The sequence below is a fragment of the Echinops telfairi genome, unplaced genomic scaffold (assembly GCF_000313985.2).
Source record: "Echinops telfairi isolate 266 unplaced genomic scaffold, ASM31398v2 ScPeMD7_9;HRSCAF=40, whole genome shotgun sequence".
In the NCBI taxonomy this organism is placed as follows: domain Eukaryota; kingdom Metazoa; phylum Chordata; class Mammalia; order Afrosoricida; family Tenrecidae; genus Echinops; species Echinops telfairi.
Genome location: NW_022103906.1, coordinates 12037801 through 12053033, shown reverse-complemented (window position 1 = coordinate 12053033; position 15233 = coordinate 12037801). Strand labels below are relative to the sequence as shown.

Sequence of the window (15233 nt, the reverse complement as noted above, 5' to 3'; positions counted from 1 at the left end):
ACCAGGGTGCAGCTGCCTTAGTCAGTTCTCTGCTTCAACTGCCAAGGTTCACTTCCTGCAAGACATCCCCAAGGAGAAGCCGCATGGACCTACCCCGATGCAGCCCTGGGTGCTGGAGCAGCCGTGCGGAGACCCCTGCCAGAGCTGAGATGCTTACACATTCACTGACTCGGCTTTCCTCCTGCAGTCAGAATCATTGCGTGTGATATGTGAGATGGAGGAGGACTTTGTGGATTGGTGTCAGACATATGGGTTAATGTTGAACTTGTGGGCTTGGGCAGCACTGGGTTGGGATGTTTTCTTGATGTGCACTTACCCTTTACATAAAGCTCTCTCTTATACATAGGAGTTTCTGTGGATTTGTTTCTCTAATGAACCCAGACTAACACACCTTTATTTCAGTTTTCTCTAATTTCCTCATCTATAGCTTTCTCTTCACAGCCCTCTGGATTTCTACTATGTTAGGCTTTTGTTTTGCCTTGCTCTTGATGTCCTTCTATTTAATAATATTTTGTGTAATTGTGTATTAATTTTTATAGTTTTCTTTAAAAATCTTTTATTGTGTAACAATTAAAACATTGTATTTTTTTCTCACAAATCAGTGCTGTCATTTGAAAAGATACTGTTTAAAATTAACCAATTCAGAAGAATTTTATTATAGGAATATAGTAAAGAATAAAATAAAAGCTGGGTAGATTTCAAAGTATTATTTAATTTTTTATTGAGAAGAGGAAATAGAGCTTGGTTATAAAGGTAATCATGTTTAATAAGTATATTATGATGTTCACAGATGCAAAGACATTTCCTTTGATGCTTTTCCTAGTTTCATTTCACTTTATGCTTAAGGGCTTCTTGATAGTCTGACATGACAACTGGTGTTGGAATTGGTAACAGCACCCACCAGATTCGACAGCACTTCCACCTTCTTCGGCAGCCACCAATCTCATCCTCGACTGATCTGCAGATGTCTCTTCTGCAAGTGCCCGACAGGTTGAGACAGTGGTTTTCAGAAGCACCCAATCCACTTCTTACTGTAGAATAGAGTCACGTAGGTAATTAGTCCATTCACATAGGGTAAAAGTATAAAAACTCGTAATGTGAGAGCCATGAAGTTCAGGTTTCAGCATTTCCAGAAACTGGACAAAGGCTGTATTCAAGTGTACTCTCACTCTGACATTCAGTTACTTTCTGTTTTCCCAGTAGCTAACGCGGTAGGTGACCCAGCCCTTCATCTCTTCTACATTCTTGGCACGGCTAATTGAGACTCAAAAATACCTTGTACAAATTATAAAGTGAAACATATCTCTTTTACAAATATTTTTTGTGTCTTTTTACCAATCAATCTCTTCTTGTACTAGCAACAGAAAAATGAAAATGGTACAAATATTTAGGGTTCTCACAGAAGTTATATGCAGGGAAGTAAATATGACAAAATAAATAGATAATTTAAAAAAGTTATAAGTGCCTAGAACACAGTAATACGAACATGGATCAGATATCAACTGGCAATGAAGTTGAGAAGACAGACAGAGGAAGGCTGGGGACCTAGGATTTGAGCTGAGGTCTGATAATGCGAATGTGATAGACGCAGAACTCTTTGGTTGAGAGCATTACAGATATCTAGAAGGGAAAGAATCATGTCTCTTAATTTATTTAAAGATCAGAAGGAAGAACTGTATGGATAGAATATATTGGAAATGACACACTTTGATAAAAAATGAGGTGACATAAGAAAACAGCATCAGTATTATGTATCACTTACAGGCCATGGAACAAAGAAATGCAGCTATCACTAGTATTGGAGGAAGCATATGAATCCCTCTTGCCCCCCATACAATCAGAGAAGCAACAGAATGCTTGCTGGTGGTAATAAGCCAGTAGCAAGAAGGAAGCTGAAAATACAAGCGTGGAAGGAAGAATTGCTGCAGACGCGGTATGGAGATTCTTGAGTACATAGATGGGCCAACATCTTGTGCACACATCCTTTATTAATCTTCTTCCTTCTCTGGAGCATCTGTTCTGAAGTTGACCAATTCATCTCTTAGATGGTTATTTTAGTCTTGTTCTCATTTTTAACAATCAACATCTCCAAATATTTATAAATTTTATGCTTCTTTAAAACATAAATATATATATTTTTGTTGTTGAGATTACACACAGCAAAATATACACCAATTCGACAGTTTCTTTTTCTTTTCTTTTTAACAATTTCTCATGAGTACAATTAGTCAACCGTTTCACTCTCCTTATACGAGTTGCTCCTTCTCCATTAACCTTTCAGTGCCTTCTAAGGTTCCTGTTTTCAAGTTCACGTTGCTATACTGTATTTGAGCTTATATTACAGTATCTTATTTTATTTTCTAAGAAGCCCTAGTGGTATAACGGTGAAATACTAGATAGTTAACCAAAGACTCATCATTTTGAGCCCACTAACTATGTGGAAAACAAGACACAGGGATTTGCTCCTGTGAAGATTTCAGCCGCGTGCACGGTCTGGGCAGTTCTCGTCTGTCTTGAAGGCTCACTGTGAGCAGAATTACTCTACAGCACGCAACAGCAGCAGTTTGTTACCCTTGGTCTTTGTTTCACGTTTTCTCTCTCTATCGCTTTTTAAAAAGACATTTTACAACATCACATATTTTTCCATTAGTTGGAAAAGTAAACTCTCTTCTATAATTTTACTGGTTTTCACAGAATTAAAATGTAGGCACTCTGATGGTGTAGTGGTTACGCATCAGGCTGCCTCTAGCAAGATCAGCAGTTTCAAACCACCACTGCTCAGCAGGAGAAACACGAGGCTCTCTAGTGCCCTGACGCGTTCATCTCAGAAGCCCCCAAGGGCAGTTCTACTCTGTCCTATAGGGTCATTATGAGTTGGAATTAACTAGAGGGCAGTAAGTTGAGTTTGAACATTGATCAAAGTCTAAAATTAATAAAAACATTTACTCAAATAATACAATGACCTTAGGTCTTTGTAACAACTATTAATCTTGCTCAGTAAACTGCTTTTGTTCTCAAGTATTTTAATTTTACATATGTAATTTTAATCTCATTATCAAATACTCTTGGTCCAATTTTAAGTTTTTCACACATGTATTGAAAATAGTTTGGTCTCACCTAGTAAAGCTGAGGATTCATATCAGATGAATTAAAAATACAAGACCTGCTCAAGTAGAAAGCAAATGTTTTGAGAATGATGAGGGCAACAAATGTACAAATGTGCTTGACACAATGGATGTATGTATGGATTATGATAAGAGTTGTATGAGCCCCCAATAAAATGATTTAAAAAACAAAACAAAAATAAGACCTGGAGGAATCAGGACATATATACAAGAATTTTTAATACAGTATAAATAATACAGTAGTATTACAGTAAAAAAATACAGTAGTATTATTTATAATACCCAATAACTAGAAAAAAAAATTTTTTCATCAACACTGTAAAAAGCTATTTAATCCATTTTATATCATCTATAAAAAAGAGCAGTCAAAGCCTTTCCTTTCTAGTTATTATACTTAAATATCGTTTTCTTATTTTAATGGATTTTTTATTATCTCCTATGATCACTCAGGATTTCATTTTACATCAGTAGTCCATTATTTATTTAAATGTATTTCTATTGGTGGAAATAAATGAGATGACTTTTAATTTTTTGTCTTACTGAACAAAAATGTGATGACTTGCTGTGGTGATTAATATTGTACACATCATGTACGTATATTTTCTGAATATATATATATATATATCTTTTCTAAAGTGAGATTTCCGAGTTTCAGGGTACAAAAGTAAATATCCTCCTACCTAACATATATTTTCCTAATGTATGTGGCCCTGCTGATGTCAGTAAGTCTCTCATGATTCACAAATTATTTACATTCTATGTGTACAGAATTAATAATCAGTCCCTGAAATCCTGATATATTGTTTTCAGGTATATGCATTTACACTTAAATTGTAAAATTATGTGGTGCTTCTATGGCTTTAACTATCTTTTATGGAAATGGTGAGTTTGAACCTGAGAAACTTTAATGACCCTCTCTTTTTAAAAAAAAATCATTTTATTGGGGGCGCATACAGCTCTTATCACAATCCATACATCCATTCATTGTGTCAAGCACATTTGTACATTTGTTGCCCTCATCATTCTCAAAACATTTGCTTTCTACTTTAGCCCTTGGTATCAGCTCCTCATTTTTTCCCCTCCTACCCGGCCCCCCTCCCCCATGAACCCTTGATAATTTATAAATTATGATTATTTTGTTATGTCTTAAATTGTAATGATCCTTTTAGCACTAAGTATATATGACCCTACACTATTATCTCTTATATATTGTATTCATTTGCTCAACCTTAATAATTTTCTTCCTTTTAAACTTCTGCATCTGTATTCTAGTTGTCGCATTTTTATGGAACTAGATTTATGTCTTGGTACTTTTCTAGAATGTGCAACATTACTTGATCTTTTCTCTTTGGGAAGTGGAGTCCTCTCTGATCTAGGGCTTTTATATAGGGTAATGCAGGAGCTAGTTTGGTCAGGGCAGTTCCAGTTCACTCCTATTGTACTGGTGAAGGTATAATAGCACTCCCTTCATTTCCAAAAGTGATAACTTTAGGTCAGAAGTATGTGTTCATCCTACTTTTACAACTCAGGACACACGTCTCCAATAATGAGTGTTGCATGCTGTTTTTCAGTGCTAAACTAGATCTCTTCAGAAGCCAAGTGAATAGATGACTGGATTCACCAAGGCACTGTGTCTTTCTCTCTTTTAGCGCTAATTCCTGCTGATAGAATTTTGTCCATCTCTTCTTGTGACCTAGTGAGTAGATATAAGGGTACATGCCACTGCTATTTAATCTTGATACATCTACTTGAAAATAAGCTTCCATGTTTCCCAAAGGCATTCAAAGATACAATGTGAGACTAGAGCAGACTATGGCTACAATAGACTGTTCGAGTAATGACATTGGAATTCTGGGAGCACATGATCTTCTTATCCTAGTCTACTCCATCACAATCCTAGTGAAGTTGTTGCTAATGGATTTCTGAAATCAATGATGGATTCTAGGAGCTTTCCTGATCTGCCCTCTAGTACTCTAAACTGAAGATCCCCTATAAGCAACCTTCACCTTACCTGATGGTAAGAAAGTCAGAAAGAGGAGAGCCAAGAGAAGCAAATGGAGTTGCCTGGCTGAAGGACCAGTGAAGAGAAGAGGTCTCAACATGGTTGGATCCTGCAGACTCCATGCCTGGCAGGTCTAGGCCCTTTTATGAAGCTCCCTGGCTTGCGGTTTGTTTTTGTTTAGTAGAGCCTAACCAGAAGAGAATAGCTCAATCTCAAACAGGAAATTTTTAGGGACAATAGCACATCAATGTGCCAACTCAATGGATGAGAAGGCAGGAGGTGGATTCTTTCCTTTTCCCAAAGACTCAGGATTTCCCAACTGTCAGCTATTTTCTACACCATTGCCTAAGCTGTTTTCCAAATACACATACACCGGTAGATCACACTTTATACATTTATTGTGTATTAAGCAATGCAGTAGGGACTAAGGATCATATAGGTTTCCAGCCCCAAGTCATTCACAACCCTAGAGTGAATGACAGATATTTAAAGGTTACATACAATAATATACTATATATAATGGACACAAGTATCCAAAAGAAAAAGTGGTTATTTTACTGTCTATTTTGACCAAAGTATTACACATGGGGATAGGAAGCAACTACAAATGCTATCTCCAGGTGCCATAGAACCACAAGGGAAGAAAGCAAATAAAATATTATTTAGAAGTTTTGCTTGTTTATTTGTTTTGCCTCATTGATTCAGAGCACTGGATGATGGCTCATGATCATTTCCCTCTGAGGCACAATTGCCAGGAGGGGACTGCTTTCCACCATTCCTTTGGATTTGGAGGACTCATAGCTAGTCAGTTCTTTTTGTTCTGTGGAAAATGGAAATTAAATTATGTCTCAGATTCTCAAGGTTGAGAATTAGACATACATCACCTGGATTGTGCCTCAAAAATAGTTTTTTGGATTCTCTATAGCTTTAATGTTCACCTACTTGATCTATTAAGTGAAACATGTGTAGCGTACATTACTCTTTCCTAATTTATGCATTACTAACTAGACTGTTGTAACTTGTAGATGTATAGGATGATAGACGTAGTATCAGCAACAGTAGAAATGCAAGAGAAGCTATAGAAATTCTAATAATTATAGCAACCACAATGTAGTCAATTTGAACAGAGCATTTTCACAAAAGATGGGTTAAAAGTGGATTTGTTTTACAGATATTGAAGGGCCCAAAGGGAATACTGAGATAGTCTTGAGGAAACCATAAGAATAACTCCTGTATATCACCAAGAGAAAAAAATGAAAGCACTGACCTACTTGAAGGAGGGGTCTGAGTTAGTTAAAGTTTATTGTGCCAACCTGCCTGATAAACACATGTAGGGCTAATTGAAAGGCTGAGAGATAAATGGCTCGGTGAGCCTCGCCTTTCCAGTTCTCCGTCTCTTGCTTTGTGATGGTTGAATCAGGGTGCAGCTGCCTTAGCCAGTTCCCTGCTTCAACTGGCAAGGCTCACTTCCTGCAAGACATCCCCAAGGAGAAGCCACATGGATCTAACCTGATGCAGCCTTGGGTGCTGGAGCAGGCGTGTGGAGACCCTTGCCAGCTCTGAGATGCTTACACGTTCACTGATTCAGCTTTCTTCCTGCAGTTGGCATCTTTGCGTCTGTTTTATGAGATGGAGGAGGACTTTGTGGATTGGTGTTGGACATATAGGTTAATGTTGGACTTGTGGGCTTGGGCAGCACTGGCTTGGGATGTTTTCTTGATGTGCACTTAAGCTTTATATAAAACTCTCTCTTGTACATGAGTTTCTGTGGATTTGTTTCTCTAATGTACTCAGACTAATACAGGGTCCTAGGTTCTTAGGCCTCTGAGGAAGATATGCAGGGATATTGCTGTTGACATCTCAGAGATTCCATGGAAAAAACTTGTAGAGTTGGTCCTCAACCTATGAAACAGAGGTAACAGCTAGCTGTTGCTGGTATCTGTGTAAGGCATGATGAGATTTTTTTTTGGATATAAAATTCACATATCATACAGTTCAATAGTTTAAACATTTAAAAATAGTTGGGCAAACATTACTACAAATTTAGTACATTTTCTTCATTCTTGTACTCATTATTAGTAGCTCTCTATTTCCCTTCCACCTCTTCTGTTAAAACTCCAAGAAACTATTAATTCAGTTATTGTCTCTATAGATTTATCTATTCTGGGTTTCATATATGGAAAACCATGCAAAATCAAAATCAAAAAACTAAAACAAACAAATAACCCCCCTCTCCCACAAAACCCAATAACAATAGCAAAATAAAATATAGAAAATCCTCAATCAAAAAAGACAGAAGATATTAAAAATTAGAACAGTTATAAAATGAGTCAAAAAGAGATAAAATGCTAAGGCATTAAATTTTAATGTAAGTATATCTGCCATAATCAACTTTACAATGCCATCTTTCAGATAGCAAGGCTACTTCCATCCCTAGTCTATGGTGAGAGGAAACTCACCAGAGGCTTAATCCAAGTGAGGAGCCTGCAAATGGATTTGGGGCTTTCATTGCCGGTCATAGCTTTCTGCAAACTGAGTGTTCAGAATTTAAACTCTGATACTATTCCATCCTCTGAAATGGGATTTTATTATTTACAATCCTAGGATCACACAAGGTGGTGTGCTTCTTCCATGTGGACTTAGTTTACATTTCACTTCGATGGCTGCTTGTTTTAAGACAAACCTGTAAGACTCCAGACACTATTCTTTCTGATATCTGGGTACCACACTTTGTTATAGGGCCTATATTTTCAGTGATTTCTTCATGATGATGATTATAAAGTTGGGCCATGTCATAAGAACTAATTGTTCTTAGATTGGGGCTATGATTAAGTGTAGGCCCAAAATTAATTGACCATTTTTGACCTCGTTTCTATCCAGCCCTTGGTGATCCAGGCCAAGTGATACTGACAGCCAGGATTATCTCAAGGTGCACAACATTCTTCACAGGCTCCATGAGCAAGCTCTGATTTTGAAATCTCACTAAGTGAACTGAACTATACCTTAAACTCATCTGTATCATATTTAAGGAACCGAGATATGCCTTTGGACTTCATGCTGACATGTCCTAGTTTGTGATGAATCAGATGACTGCTATCCCAAGATTATAGATTTGGAAGTTGTTGGATTTTGGTTCAGATCTGTTGCTTTGAGTTGCTCAATGAATGATGACTTGGGACTGCCACATATTTTCTATGGTCATGGTCTTTTTGCTTTTTGACATGGCTTTGTCTAGCAGGCATGGCTCTGCCTTTGTGAATGAGCATTATTGAAAGTTTTGCTCTATGTCCAACCCTCATTATTTGTGTAAATAGTGTCTAGTTACTTGATATTTTGATCTATGCAGGTCAACAATTCAAGTATTTTGGCCTATAAAGCTTTCCTATACATGTATACATCCCTTTTCTAAATATTATTTGAAATTCTATAACATTGACTAAATTAATGACCCTATCAGTAAAATTAAAATATGCCCCAAGGGGATGCTTTATAATATCATTTAGTAAAAGGATAATGATGACTTTAAAAATCAGGGACATAAATAAGCCATAGATACATGAATGGATTTTGAGCACCAATCTAAGAACAATTAGTTCTCATGACATAGCCCTACTTGATATTTGCCCTCAGGAAGAGGTCACTGATGATATGGGTGTAGTCACAAAGTGTGCTGAAGAGACCAGGTGGTGCTCAGCTATAAGAAAGATTAGTGTCTGGGGTTCACCTAAATGAGGTTTCAACTAAGTCCACAAAGAAAAAGCACACTTCCCTGTGTGATCCAAGGATTGGAAATAATAAAATCCTAGATCAGAGAAGGGAAAGGTATTAGAGCTTAAATTCTGAGCACTCTGTTTGCAGAAGGCTATGAGTGACAGGGAAAGCCCCAAATCCATTTTCAGGGCCCCCACTTGGATTAAATCTTTGGTGAATAATTACCTGGGGCATGGCAAAGAAGGTTGAGAGAAAATGGGCAATTAACAACAATGAGCACAAGAGAGAATAAAGTGTTCTAGAATTGATTGTGGTGATGATAGCAATCACAACTCTTCTTAATATGATTGAATGATTAAGTCAAATGCTATGTGAAGTATAGACCCCAACCAAAACAAAACCAAATAACATATTGCTGAGAACAAGGTGGGGGGGGGGCGTTCATAGCAGAGTCCGCAAACCCATCTGTAGACAATGGGACATCCCCTCACAGAAGGATCACAAAGAAGGGATGAGTTAACCAAGGTACAGTTTAGCACCGATGAAACACACAAAATTCCTCTGGTTCCTTGAGGCTTCCTCAACCCCCACTGTCATGACCCCAGTCCTTCCTTTCACTGCAGGCTAGACTGGAGCATGTACACAGGTACAGATAAGAGCTCACAACACATGGAATTCAGGAACAGGAATGGGAGTAGCAATACTGGAGGGTAGGGGGAAGGTGGGGAAAGAGGAAAGGAAGGGGGAACCAATCGCAATGATCGACACATGACCCCTCCACCCCTGCAGGGGGACAAACAACAGAAACCACGGATGAAGGGAAACAGCAGTTGACGTAAGATATGAAAATTATGATAATTTATAAATTTATCAAGGGATCATAAGGGTGGAAGGGTAGGAGGGAGGGAAAAAAGAGGAGCTGATACCAAGGGCTCAAATAGAAAGTAAATGTTTAAAAAATAATGATGGCAACATATGTACAAATATGCTTTATAAAATTGATGTATGGATTATTGTAAGAGCTCTCAATAAAATGATCTTTTAATTAAAAAGTGTCCAATTAGAAACATAATGCTAGAAACATTTTCCCCTTAGGAGTCTAAGTAATGTTAAATGTTTTTTCCAAATGGCAGTGTGCCCTATCTGGTTTACCCACCAACAAAGGTATAACCACTTTCTCAAGGAGAGAACTCTTCATCACCCTCCCCATTATCTCTGGACTTGAATTTTTATTAAGCTTCACAGACCGTCCTTGTAGGTGTGTGTCTATTGATGTGGGGTGACCTAAGAACAATGTTATACAGCAGGAAGTAAAGGTCTTCTCCTTCCCTCACAACAGGAGAATGGACCCCAGCTGAGGTGAGGTCTCCGCTGTCCAAGCGGTCAGTAAGAGATACAAATAAGGAGGTGATAGATAGATAATTAGCAGTAGGCAGGAGCTCCACCTCATTGCTTCGGAGACTGGATTAGAAGACTATGTGACCTGAGAACAGATGCCTGCCTTTGTCTTGGTGTTCGTTTTTATAGTAGAGGTCTCATATAGTATTTGTGATTGACTAACTTCATTCATTATGGTTTCCAGATCCATTTGTGTCATGAGATGTTTGTGGCTTCATCACTGTTTTTAGAGCTGCATAGTATTCCATTGTGTGTATGTATCAGGTTTCTTTATCCAATTATCTACTAATGGACATTTGAGCTATTTCTGCCTCCTTGTTATTGTGAACTATGGTGCCGTGAACATGGGAGAGGACTGCAGTGAATATGGGAGATCATATAACTATTTGTATTCTGGCTCTTACTTTACCCAGAGATGTTGCTGGGTCATATGGTAGATTTCCACAGTGGTTGTACACATTTACAAGCCTGCCAGCAGTGTATAAAAGATCTAATCTCTCCACATCCTCTCCAGCATGTGGTATTTTCTGTTTTTTTTTTAATTGGGTTATAAATGGCAGGTAATAACTTATGATTGTTTTGATTTGCATTTCAGAGATGGACGACCCCCAATTTTAATACAACTCTTTGAATTAGTCTGCAGGGGTTAGGTTGGAAACTAGGATTATCAGGTTGAAGTTGACCTTGAAATAACCCAGGAAAAAACTTGAATTGTCTGAACTGACTAGGAGCAGAGTGAGTCATGCTCCTTCCCTGTTGCCTAGTACCTGCTTGAGTGGTTTTATAGGTTCTGCGTGACCGGACCTCCTACAGATTTGTATCAGCTTCTGAAGCTGTGCTTGGCTTCAAAGGTACAGAAAAATTATGGGGGTGGAAGCTCTAGTTACTTTAGAAGGCCATGTTCTGAGAGGAGGAATAGAGTAAATTTCTGTCAATAAATTCTGTCATAAAATTTAAGCTGAAACTTTGATGGAAAGAAGGCACCTGTATTAGAAGTCCTTTGCAGTCAAATGGAGCATAAGAGGCCTTAGAGAGGGACAGGGTGGGTGTATTTTAAAAATCTTACTTAATTTTAAGTCAGATTTATTAAGATGTAATTTATATACAGGAACATTTTATTTATTAACATGTAAAGATTTTACATGTTAGGCATTTTGACAAATTTGTATGCATTTTGACAAATGCATACCATTGTAGAAATGACACCACAATTAATATAAAATATGCACCCATTTTGTCTTTAGCTATTGTGTCGGGATGGTGAGCATCACGGAATATCAGGTTATTAGAACAAAGTGTTCTTGTGTTGAGAGAGTACTTGAGTGGAAGCCCAATGTCTGTCTGCTACCTAAATACTAAACCTATAAATATAAGTACATAGATCTATTTCCCTATTGTTATATAAAAATATATTTACATATGCACATGCCTGTATTTAGACCTCTATAAGTGCCCTTTGCCTCTTGGTTCTTTCCTCTATTTCCTTTTACTTTCCTCTTGTCAGACTATCATGTTTGGCCTTCATTTGAGTGTCAGTAATTCCTCTCAGTTATATTGCCCTTCATCAAGCCCTACCAGGCATCCTAAGCTCTGCTTGTCATTGATTTTAGATCACTGAAGATTGCTGAAGACAAAATGGATGCATAAGCAAATGTGGTGAAAAAGTTGATGGTGCCCAGCTATCAAAAGATATAGCATCTGGGGCTCTTAATGCCTTGAAGATAAACAAGTGGCCATCTAGCTGAGAAGCAACAAAGCCCACATGGAAGAAGCACACCAGCCTGTGTAATCATGAGGTGTCAATACAATCAGGTATCAGGCATAAAAGACCCAGAACAAAAAACTGTATCATTGTGAATGAGGGGGAGTGTGGAGTGCAGACCCAAAGCCCATCTGTAGGCAATTGGATATCCCCTTACATAAGGGTCGTGGAGAGGAGACGAGCCAGTCAGGGTGCAGAATAGCAATGATGAAACATACAACTTTTCTCTAGTTCTTCAATCCTTCCTTCCCTACACTATCATGACCCAAATTCTACCTTACAAATCTGGGTAGGCCAGAGCATGTATACAGGTATATATAAGAGCTGGAAACACAGGGAATCCAGGACAGATAAACCCCTCAGGACCAATATTGAGAGCAGTGATACCAGGAGGGTAAAGGGAAGGTGGGGGGACAGAGGGGGAAGTGGTCACAATGATCTACATATAACCCCCTCCTTGGGGGACAGACAACAGAAAAGTGGGTGAAGGGAGACATTGGTCAGTGTAAGACATGAAAAATAATAACAATTTATAAATTATCAGGGGTTCATGGAGGGAGGGGAAAAACGATGAGCTGATACCAAAGGCTCAAGTGGAAAGAAAAATGTTTTGAGAATGATGATGGCAACAAATGTACAAATATGCTTGACACAATGGATGGATGGATAGACTGTGATAAGAGTTATATGAGCCCCCAATAAAATGATTAAAAATAATAATACAAAACATTCTCTCCTGCTTCTTTGTAGTTAGCTTTCTTCCTATCTTCAGAGCCTGGCAACCACTTACTTTTCTGTCGTCGCTGTAGTTTTGCCTTTTCTAGGTTGTCATGACAACAGAATCATACTACATGAAGACTTTTGATTCTGACCTTTTATTTTAAACCGGGGGTTGCAGATCCTGTACCAGGTTTTGTGACTTAGAAGGGAATCGGTCTTTGAAATGGCTTCTTAAGAATTTCTAAATTTCCCTCTAATGCTTGAGACCAGCTGGAGGTGGCAAGGACGCTCCTGCAGGGTATTTGAATTGGAGTCCACAAAAAGACTCATGTGTATCTTATTTACCTGTCTTTCCTCTTTAGGATCCTCTCTCATCCATTATCCTAGGTGTAGTGTCTACCAGATTCCTCAGAAGGCCCTAGAACTGAAATTTGTGGGGTCATTTGGGGTTCCATGACTGGCCCACATAACAGGAGTGCTCTGTCTAAAGAATCTTTCTTTTAAGCTAGCATAATTTGTTTCTTGGGGTTATCTGATATTGAGCCACAGAATAGGGCTACTTTGCCATTTTGGGTGACTCATATTTATTATATAGGTAAATGTTCCATAAGAATATCTACTTGGGACTTCATAGAGTTTGAGGTGCTGTCACACAATTTATTTGAGACTAAGGCATGTGCTTGCTTATCAGTAGTTTATTCCTTTAAAATGCTAAGTAGTATTCCTTAGGTAGATGTTTACCAGAAAAGGGGCATTTTGACTATTTATGACTGCTTACATTTTGTCGGACCTTAATACAACCTTTTCAATTAATTTTCAGGGGTTAGGTTAGAAGTTCAGACCTAAGTCTATTCACAGATTCAGAGGTCCTCTAATTCATAAACCTTCCTCCAAGCTTCTCCAAGGGGGTTCACAGGCATTTATTGCAGTGACTGTGTTATAGGAAATACCCAGAACATAGGAATTACAAAATAATGGTTCTATAAAGATTCTAATTCTTGGAATGAAAATGCTGCCATGGACCACTAATCAAAGTGGGGGCTTATGGTGATTAGGTAGTAGGTGGAAAAGTAGCTCAGTTATGATCACAGCAGGCCCTGTTGATAATGATCAGCCTTGTGGTTATTTCTTTTGATTCTAAAAGCATCATTGGAATAGACATGATCACTCAGCAACGCTCAGAATTCTTACAGCAGCTTCCTGATCCATAGGATGAGGGTCATTATGGTAGGAAGGGCTAAATTGTAGTTCCTGAAATGTCTACTTCTTCCCAAGATTGTAAATTGAATATAACATGGAAACCCTGAAGGAAATCTAGGGATTAATGTCATCACAGGGCTTTAAAGGAACAGGGGGATGATAGCTATTGTATCCTAATTTAACCCACTAGTTTAGCTTGTGTATAAGTCAGATGGATTTTGAAGCATGAGTGTGAACTACTGTAAATGTAATCACGCAATGTATTCATTGTAGCCTTTGTTCCAGATGTAGTACCTGTGATATCCTGAAAATTGACATATAACTAGTGATCTCATCATTGCCACACAGTTTGCAAGAATCACCAGAAGTAGTTTGATTCGTTAGGGACAACAGCACATTTACACCATACTAGTTCATTGGCACTCTGCTATGATAAAGTTAATCAGAATCTGAATTGTCTTGCCATTCTATAAGGCATTACACTAAATGACTGCATTAATGATTTTTTTCTGGTTATATTATTGGGCAACAAGTAGCAAACACTTTATTTAAATCTCTTAGTAAGACATATGTGAACTAAAGGATGATAAATAAGTCCCACAAACTACCTCAGTGAAGTTTCTGGGGGTTGATCTCCTTTCCAAAGTGAAAGATCAGTTATAGTACTTCACAGCACATACTACAACAAAGAGGCATGATTGAGGGACCTTTGAGAATTTGGAGGCAACAGATTTCACAATTCAGTACACAAACAAAAAAAGGAAAGAAAGAAAGAAAGAAAAAGAAACGATTAAAAACACATATATATGACACACATAACACACACACACACACACACACACACACACACACACACACCCCTTGGGAATAAAACTTTCTTACTTCAACAGGTATGGCAATTCAACCACTAAGATTCTTGCTGAGGGTCAAGATGATATGGGATAGGTAGTGGAAGAAGGACACCGGAGACACACAATACGAAAGCCTTCCCGGGAAACTGACCAGTCAAGGGTGTTCTAGGTGACAGGGGCAGCCGCTCATGGAGGTTTGAATTACAGAAACTGTGTGAGTCTGGGGACTTTAGAGAAACAAATCCACAGAAACTCATATGTGTAAGAGAGAGTTTTATATACAGGGTTTTGGGTTTTTACTTCAGGAAATTATTTTAAGTGTTCAGGTTTTGCATAATAGGATCCAGAATGATGTACACGCTACTTTTCGTCTTTACCACTTTTTGCTATTTAGACCACAACTTAAAAGTGTCTCAGCATGATGCCCCTCACTGGCCCATGGCCCTGCGGGGGGGACAAACCAG

General features: G+C 38.2%; 1 protein-coding gene across 1 annotated transcript; it reads right to left on the bottom strand.

Moving 5' to 3' along the window:
- Window positions 1–825: 825 nt before the first annotated feature.
- Window positions 826–5227, bottom strand: DEFB109B (defensin beta 109B). Its single transcript, XM_030884645.1, has 2 exons — window positions 5137–5227; window positions 826–1031 (listed from the first exon to the last, which is right to left on the bottom strand). Exons 1-2 carry the CDS (start codon window positions 5225–5227, stop codon window positions 826–828), a joined length of 297 nt encoding a protein of 98 aa, XP_030740505.1.
- Window positions 5228–15233: the final 10006 nt, after the last annotated feature.